The sequence below is a fragment of the Fragaria vesca genome, linkage group LG4 (assembly GCF_000184155.1).
Source record: "Fragaria vesca subsp. vesca linkage group LG4, FraVesHawaii_1.0, whole genome shotgun sequence".
NCBI lineage: Eukaryota > Viridiplantae > Streptophyta > Magnoliopsida > Rosales > Rosaceae > Fragaria > Fragaria vesca.
The window spans coordinates 16,979,244-16,988,690 of NC_020494.1; the positions used below are offsets into that span (position 1 = coordinate 16,979,244).

Here is a 9,447-nt window from a genome sequence, read left to right on the forward strand (position 1 = left end):
GTATATCATATTGCTACATATTCGATTAGACTACGTGCAATGAATTATCTACGATTAGATTTTGATTCTTACTTTCTTAGTCTTTGTACTGTAAAAAGTATGTAATATATAACTCATAAAATGCATTGTTTGAGTTATTTACGTATCGCATCTTAATTGGATTTGTGAGATCGATTTCATCAACTTAAATTTTCCATGGAGGGAAATATCTACGATGAAGTCTTCCACTATCATTGTGATATGGTTAATTGAGATGTGACAAATTTCCAAGACACAATTGCTTGATACTTAGGGTACTCGGAAATCAAATAATCAATACATTCGGTCCTGCATGCCAAAAATTCTTTATGCACAAAGACGCAAGTGAACCGAGTAACTAATATGCAGTATTTTGATCCGGTCATTTACATCGCACTACATGCATATATATATTAACACCGTTAACAAAATTGAAACTAAAAAAAATAGTTCAAAGTGTTTCAAACTAAGGAGGTGAGAACACTAGATCGAAGAAAATATACTCTTATTTTGGGCGTTTAATTTGATCGGATCAAAAATAAAAATAAAAAGAATGAATTTAAAGTCTCTAATCTTTATTTGATCTTCTCATACCACGATTTAAACACTTACATGTGGGGTGTTGCTAGATGTACCCAACAAACTTCTTAATAGACCCAGCAATTAAAAATTATACTGTATTTTCCAGTTTTGCCCTTGTTATAATAAACCCAGCAAACATCATCTCTAACACCACGTTGAGACCAGAAAAAGAACTAATATGGGGGAGGAAATCAGGAGGAGCTTTCCCATGATCTAAGTATAGAATCTTGAGAAGATTTGATGTACGGGATATCGGAACCGATTGCCTTCAAAAAAAAATAAATTCCAATTCCATGATCATCCCATTACATATATCTCACCCATATCAATACAGGTATGGAACTTCGATCATCTTAAAACATATAATTGTAGAATATATTTCAGGTAATGGAGAAGAAGAACAAAATCGGCTAAAAGTCTAAATAGGATGTTGTGTTTGCACAATCGTTGCCACATCTCTTCTTCTTAATTTAATGCCTCTGATCCGACTCTAAGAGAAAAATTTGTGTTTGCTGGGTTTATTATAACAAAAGCAAAACTGAAAAATACAGAATAATTTTTAATTGCTGGGTCTACTAAGTAATTTGCTGGATACATCTAGCAACACTCTATTAATAATGCAAAAAATCCGCTCCCCCGCATGCCTTATTTGCCATACATGCCTTATTTGCCATATATTCCTTATATGGAAACGCAACCGAAAAAAGAAAAGGACACACCCACTTGACACTTGGATAGCTTCAATGGCTGGCTGCCCTTTCAAATGGGTAGCACACAATCTTATGGGCGTAGGTCTGGCCACATTGAGAGCCTAATTTACTCCCATCGGGTCTCGGGCTCTGGCTCTCTAGCCAAACTCTAGCTATAGAGATCGATAGCTTCTCTGCACTAAGCTTGTAAAAAGCTATGCAAGTGGTTTCGTTAATTGGCCGGTAGTCCTTAGTTTCTGCCTTTCTGGTTTTCGATCTCTGATTTCAAAGCATTCATGCTTTGACTGGTAATATCACCATCATGCTGCTCGGCTCAAGTGGCCGTCGCATAGACGTAGCACCACCAGTCCACCACCACCAACACCACCAGGTGGAACGTGGAAGACACCGGAATCACACCCAGTTTATTCAATCATGGTAAACAGGCACGCCCTTGAAATTTGCGTTTTCTGGGTTCTGGTTGTTTTGGCCCGACTCGAATAGGGGAGTTATTTTCATCTGTATCATACAGCACTAGCTTGCTAGCTAGGGCAACTACTGCCCCCAATAAGAAACTGGAAAAGTGAGGAAACCCTAGTTTAAGGAGGAAGCAGATGGGGCCATGTGGGAGGAGGCATGAGGCCGGCATGCACCATAAGACACGCGTATATGCGCGCGCACCAGATTTTGACTCAGACTCGATCGAGCTGAATAGCAAAGCGATTAAGGAGGGTTTTTATTTTTATTTTATTTTTTATTTTTAAATTTTTAATTTTAACGGTAAAAGACTAATTACAAAACATATCTCCGGAAACAATCTATTCTAAAGAGTTCAAAATTAATAGCAAGCCCTACGAACGGGAGAAAATCCGACTTCAAATAGCTAGGCCTTGAAAGCTGGTGATCAAGATTTGCTAACGCGTTGGCAGCAAAACGAGTAAGGAGTTGATGAGCAATATACGTGAGGGTTTGTTTTATGATTTTGATTAGTATTATGATCTATTAGCTTTGATTGAGGTTTAATTAATTAGCTAAATTGTGTTTGTGTGAGGCACTAATACCCGAGGAAAACATTATCCTAAGTTTGATTATTGTACTTCGTACTCTAATTTGGAGTTTTGGATTGGACTAAGGACTGACTGAGTTTTTGATCGTGGAGGAGGAGGATTATTAAATCAAGTTGATTTTGATTAGAAAAATTAGAGACAGAGGCATGGGACAGCACAGAATGAGTCATGAAACAATGTTGATCCTGAATCTCTGATCGATTCATATGTTTTCATCTTGTAGGCAAAGGGAGGAGCTAGGGATTTTGATTCCATTTCTTTCTGTCACCATGTCCCAAATTAATCGGATAGTTCAAAACATGTTCAATTAGTATTTCTTCATCGGATATGTTTTGTTGGGTTTATAATTAGTTAATTACATAAAAAAGTATAGATTATTATATATCGTAACAAGAATGATAACTTAAATTCAGAAGTTTACACACTATCTAGCTAGATAAGAAACGGTAAAAATATCAAATTAAGATTTAAAGTTGATGTTCGCACAAATGAGTAAAAATGCTGAATTAGTGAACAGCAACTTTGATAGTTTGATTAACATAATTAACATAATTATGGAAGGGATTTGTATATTTAAACGCACGGAGCAATTGACCCATGCATCATGCATGAATTTACAAACAACCCATAACTTTGTGAAGATTAGTAAATTACTTACTCTTTTGAAGCATTCCTTTTGAAATTAAGCAGCAAAATTAAAGGTTGAAATTAACTAATGAAATCAAAATATTCAAAATCGTTGATGAGAAACCATTTCTGAACCCTAAAAAGATTCAGAGATTCAGATTCAATCCTCACAATAAATTTGTTGAGGGTCATAGAGATTCCGTCATTACCGTTTCACTAATCCAAAATTAAATCTCTGGAACAGTAAATAGTAAGACATTAATTCGTAAAGGTCGTTTCGAGCACAGCAATTGATTAAGACCAAACCGTTAAAAGTTAAAACCTAGACCACCAAGATCCATTGACTTCACTCCCTGCCTCCATTGATCCCACACACCTCGGAATGGGAAACTAATTTTTTCGTTTTGACTGTTCCCCCTTATTCTATTGTGTTTTTACTGTTTAACACCAATCAAACCTCTAATTATCTACTTGATCCCTTTGTTTCATTCTCTTTTTCACTTTAGTCCCACCAATTTTGTCTCCGCCGAGTTAATATGAAAATTTTTACTTTATTTTGTTACTTATGATTTGCTCTTATTCAACTGAGTGTAAGAGCTAATATGCGAGATCAATGGTCAAACATTTCTTTCTTAAGATTTTTCGTATAACCCTAATTTTGTTGAGTGTAATTACAAATTTTGCAACATAAAATGTTATTTTATTTTCGAGTTTCGATAACAACTCTTTGAACGCCTGTAATCACTACTTGCGTCCCTTTGCCTTGAAAGACTTCACAAAGACTTTGTGCGTAAGTTGGACCGGTGAAGTGTGTGGAGAACACAAGGATCAAGTATGTGAACTAATTGGTAAACAAAGAACACAAAGACTAAATTGACTAAAATGGAAGACAAAGATGAAAGATAAACTAAACCAAAGGACCAGAAAAGAAAATTACACCTATCTCAAACTTACTTAGCGCACTTTAGCACCTAGCCACGTTATCATTCCCCCAAAGTTCGGGTTTGTTGGTGCTAAACTACGCCTGGTGTAGTAGTAGTTAGTTCAGATTTACATGCCCTGCCACAGCCAACTTATACCATTTCCATTTTTAAGCAGTGGGTTTATTTCTCAAATTTACAGAGAAATTGAATTTGGAAAGTCACAAACTTTATAGAGAGAGACCTCAAGACACCCACCGTAACCCACAAAGGAAAAACAAGAAGAGAGAAAAAGAGGGAAAGCTGTGTGCCTGTGTTTGGTGGTACCTTTTGAACTTGCAGGTTTTTTGGAGTATTGTGTCGGGAGGTCTCTGAGTTTCAATGGGCAGTTGGTTTTGAATTTTGGGTATTTTTGGGTTTTATTTTAAGGAAGTATGTATATATAGATGTTTATTAGTTTCCATAGTGAGAGAGAGAGAGATCAACAGAGGGGGGCAAGTCTAAGATCCTAAAGATCTTTCTTCCCTTTCTGTATATAAATACAGACATACCAGCCCAGCTTTTCTCTCTTCCCTTCTGCTCTCTCTTCTTGCTTTGTTTTGAGACAACCCAGAAATAAAAAGTAGAAAGCTTTTGGTTTTGGAGGTCACCAATTATCTGCAAATTGAAATGGGTAGGTGCTGTTTTCTTTGATTTGTGGTTTCATGGCTTGTGAATTTTTCTGTTCTTGGTTCTTGGAATCAGTTTGGAGGGTGAGAAAGTGTGGTTTTTTGAGTTTGGTTTTCTTGATTGGAAGATTGAGGAACAAGTTTTGTCTTGGATTTTGGTTACTTTACACTCTCTACACCCTCATCCAGCTTTGTCTTGTGCTACAAGTCCTTGAAAGGATTCACCTTGATGGTTTCCTTGGTCTCTCTTTTTGCTTTGTTAGATTCTTAAGGAGTTACAAGTATCATTTCCTGATTGGTTCTGCATAAATTCCCAGTCTTCTTCCATTGGTGCCTTTTATTCTCTCCCACCTTTTTGTCTAATTTACTTTTTTGGGGTTTCTTCAGAGGTTAGCATGAGCTTTTCAAATGACATGGATGATGAGTATGAGAAACTTTGCAGGAGAATGAACCCACCAAGGTTTGCAATCTCATTTTCTTCATATTATTGCTCTGTGTGTCTTTACCATACCTGTTTTGAGATTTACACCTCTGTGTGTCTTGTCAGGGTTGTGATTGATAATGAAGCCTGCAAGAATGCTACGGTGATAAGGGTATGGTCATCCATTCTGTACTTATTTGTGTCCTTTTCGGCTCTAATTCTGGTTTTGGTGGAAGGTTTGGTACTTACACCAATTTTCTGGTGCAGGTTGATAGTGCTAACAAACTTGGAATACTTCTAGAAGTTGTACAGATACTCACTGATCTTAACCTTATTGTAACCAAAGCGTACATATCTTCGGATGGAGGCTGGTTCATGGATGGTAATACTCGTTTTAGGCTCCTTTTCTTTTTTACTGTTATAAGTATATCAAAGTGAAATACATGTCCTTTAACCCTTAGTGATTTGCTTTTGTAATCAGTTTTTAATGTCACTGATCAAGACGGAAACAAGGTTACAGATGAAGGAGTTTTGGACTATATTCGAAAGGTGAGTTGTTATTGCTGTTTGGTTTTTCTTATTTAGTTCATTTTTGTAATATGGCCACTAATTTTGGTGACCTTATTTTCAGTCTCTTGGCCCTGAGTCTTGCTTTGCCTCTTCCATGAGATCTGTTGGTGTTATACAATCCATGGACCATACTACACTTGAGCTAAGTGGAACTGACAGACCGGGATTACTCTCTGAAGTGAGTGCTGTGCTCGCCATTCTTAAATGCAATGTAGTGGGTGCGCAAGTGTGGACGCACAACACAAGGGCTGCATCTGTGATGCACATTACCAATGAGGAGACGGGGTTGGCTATTACTGATCCCGAGAGGTTAGCTAGTATTAGGGAATCTGTATGCAATGTACTTAAGGGAAGCATCAAATCCAGGGGATCTAGGACTGTTGTCTCTCACACTGTCACACACCCAGAACGAAGGCTTCACCAAATGATGTTTGCAGATAGGGACTATGACCGAATTAAGGATGAAAGTGTCTTGGATGACAAGCAAAGACCAGATGTGAATGTTGTTAACTGGTATGATAAGGACTACTCGGTGGTTACTATTCGGAGTAAAGATAGGCCAAAGCTTCTCTTCGATACAGTTTGCACTCTAACAGACATGCAATATGTGGTTTATCATGCGAATATTGATGCTGAGGGGCCTGAAGCTTATCAGGTATGCCATTTTAACTTTTGCCACATAACATTGGTGGTTTTTTTATTCGGCTGCTTGGTCAGATGAGCTTCGTTTGGTCCTGGTTTGGCTAGAGAATCTTCCCTAATTATTGTCGTGATGCGTTTGTAGGAATACTATATCAGGCATATAGATGGATCTCCTGTGAAATCAGATGCAGAGAGACAAAGAGTGATACAATGCCTTGAAGCAGCTATTGAGAGAAGAGTATCTGAGGTAACTAGCTATTGTATCTCAGATTCTCTGTATGTCTGATTCTGTTATGGGCAGTAATCTTCCAAAGGGAACCAAAAGTATTCATTTGAGGGCATTGATAGCTCTAATGTATTACAAAGGAGTGAAAGTCATTTGTTTCGGCTAATGCAGAATTTAGCGGTTGTACTGATATGATTATGAGTCAAATTGTTATTTTAAAAGCATTGATGTTGACCCTTTTCTTTTACTAAACCAGTTTTGCTGTAGTATATTCCATTTGTCTCATTATGTTCTATTGCCCTCACCTGTTTGTCTAATTTCTGTAATAGGTGATACTTTGGTTCTGTTTAGTCATATTTTTTTTATTGGTTTTGTTGATATGTTTTTGAAAGACTACATTGATACACAGACGAACTAATATGTTTCTTCCTGATTCAGGGTTTGAAGCTAGAACTCTGTACTACAGATAGAGTTGGGCTGCTCTCTGATGTCACTCGAATATTCCGAGAGAATAGCCTTACCGTAACCAGAGCAGAAGTGACAACCAAAGCAGGCAAAGCTGTTAATACGTTTTATGTTCGTGAGGCATCTGGTAATCCTGTTGACTCCAAAACCATAGAGTCGATTCGTCAAGAAATTGGGCAGACCATTCTGAAAGTGAAAGGCACTCCTGAAGACTTCAATCCTGGTTCCCAGGAATCACCAACCAGGTTCCTCTTTGGTGGTCTGTTCAAGTCAAGATCTTTTGTGAATTTTAAACTGATTAGGTCTTATTCCTGAGAAACTGGTCACTGATCACCCCTCATGTACATATTCGATCAGTCAAAGTCCAACTTCACCAAAATTTAGACCAATTTAGTGGTTTAGAGACCTCAGTTTAGGAAAACATCCAATTATTATAGGAAAGAAGTAGAGTGAAGTATTTGTAAATATTCCTATCAGCATCCTGTGTTTGTTATTGTGATCCAACCTCCCATTGGGTCATCATAGCAAAGGAACTTGTGTATTGATCAGAGAAGATCATTTCTGAGCTTTGTATATAATAATTTTCTTTTCTGGTCCTGTTCATGTCATGGTAGTATTTTATTTGAATCTCAGTCTTTGTTTTGTATGTACTTTGTGGTTGGGGTGATTGTTGTAGGCATCAGTCAATTGGCTCCAGTTTTCTTATTGGTATTCAATGATTTGAATTTTCTTGGCAAACTTGAGGTCCCAATTCCAAACACAAGAAGCTGCATAGAAAAGGTTCCTTTGTGTTTTGAGTATTCATTATTCAAATGTGTTTTTTTCTTAACTTTCTTGGTGGGTGAGTGTACCAAACATTTGACTACTCCGTTTCCAATTGGGCAGGTTATGGGTGATTTGAGTGATTTGTTATCTATTTTTAGTTGTGCATTCAATCACTATCAGATGGAGACATGCACTTTGAAAGCCAAAAACTTGGGAATGAATGAATCTTTCTGGTAAGTATTTTTTTTCTTTTTGCAGAATAACCCAAAATTTGGGGTATAGTTGAATGAATCTCAGTGCATATTCTGTTATGTAAGCTTCTTTCTTGTTTCCATGAAAACTGGTTTGGACCCATTACTGGTTTGAATAGGAAAGCTACACCCATCCATATCCAATTTGAACAATCCCTTTTGACCAAGTACCTCAGCAAAGTGCTAAGGATGCTGTGTGTGGTTTGAAAGCAACAAAAGCAACAGATATATGAAAAGAGAGAATAAAAGGCAGAGGGGAAATGCGCCTTCTTTTTTGTAGCCAAATAATTCTATGATATGTCTTCCTCACTAGTGTTTGCAATTGGCACCATTATTACCACTTGGATTTCGTCACTCTTATCTTGGTTGCTGATGCCACCAGAAGAAGAAGAAATCCGAGAGGGACAAGCAATCCAAAAGTGACAAAATAATTGGTGTTCTTTTTTCATTCCTTTTTAAAGAAAATATCATATGCAGCTGTCTTTCTTTGTCATTGTGTTTGTAATGCAACGAATTTCTCACATAATTTGGTTACCACTTAAGCTAAAGAGAGATTAGTTAAATCTGAGAAAACCTCAATAATAAAGATTATACTCTTGAAAAGGCATGTCTTGAAGTAGACAGATTACTTGAATAGTGTATATCTTTGTAGTTGATTGTTATTTTACTAGTTACAAGTTTCCTTCATACATTGTACATGTCTTTGATAAACATAAATGTCCATGTCAAGACTATCAGAACAAATATCTAGTCCACCCTTCATTTCCTTTTCTTTGCTCCCCTTTTGACAATTCCTTTATAATTTTGGTTCGTATACGGTACACTAATATATCGATACATCAAGTAGAAAGTATATACGATCGGCTCCATGTATTGAGAGATTCGTCAAGTCTGATATCGAGTTGGCCTACATAGCTGATATACTGCTATAAAGAGTTAGATGTTTACTGTGAATCCGTGAATGTGTGACACATTCATGAATCATGTTTTGGTAGAAAATTAAACACCAAAATCACACAGAACTGCACAACAGAGATACACTACTGTTTTTGTACAGTATTCTTCTTGGACTAGTCAACAGTCAACCTTACTGTTTATTATATATGGATGAACCAAGAGCAAAAAAACAATCATGATCATGCAAACTTGAGGATAAAAAAATATATACGATTTCACAGTGATGGTGAGCCACAAATCAAAGCCCATATTCATCTGCAAAAACACTGAAATATTTACAGAGATATTGTTTAAGTTATCAAGAATCATGTGCCTCCTGCATTTTCTTTGTCACTGAAAGCAATGGCCTTTGAGTGCATGTGTGCACTTATTCCTCACCACATGGCAGAAAGAAAGTGGGCATTGGGGGAATGCAAGATTGCTAAGTAGTTTTCTTTGAACCTCAGCAAGGAAGCAACCTCCCCTCACATGAAGGAAGCTCAATCTCAGCTGAGCATATGAGATACTTTATTACATATCGCATTTAACTATGCAGCAATTCCGGTGCTGATTCTGCACAATTGCACATGATATGTGCCA

At 37.0% G+C, this 9,447-nt stretch overlaps 1 protein-coding gene across 1 annotated transcript; it reads left to right on the forward strand.

Moving 5' to 3' along the window:
• Positions 1–4,172: 4,172 nt before the first annotated feature.
• Positions 4,173–7,496, forward strand: LOC101300715. The gene is made up of 8 exons (XM_004297156.1): positions 4,173–4,576; positions 4,959–5,031; positions 5,119–5,164; positions 5,260–5,374; positions 5,474–5,541; positions 5,624–6,217; positions 6,347–6,451; positions 6,869–7,496. The coding sequence occupies exons 1-8, from the start codon at positions 4,573–4,575 to the stop codon at positions 7,208–7,210; spliced, it is 1,347 nt and encodes a 448-aa protein (XP_004297204.1). The 5' UTR covers positions 4,173–4,572; the 3' UTR covers positions 7,211–7,496.
• The last annotated feature ends 1,951 nt before the right edge of the window (positions 7,497–9,447 follow it).

Excerpts from the sequence above, each read along its gene's own strand:
- LOC101300715 (XM_004297156.1), top strand. Across the intron at positions 5,165-5,259 it reads AGAATGCTACGGTGATAAGG|GTTGATAGTGCTAACAAACT; the intron begins GTATGGTCATCC and ends TTTCTGGTGCAG. Across the intron at positions 5,542-5,623 it reads TTTTGGACTATATTCGAAAG|TCTCTTGGCCCTGAGTCTTG; the intron begins GTGAGTTGTTAT and ends CCTTATTTTCAG.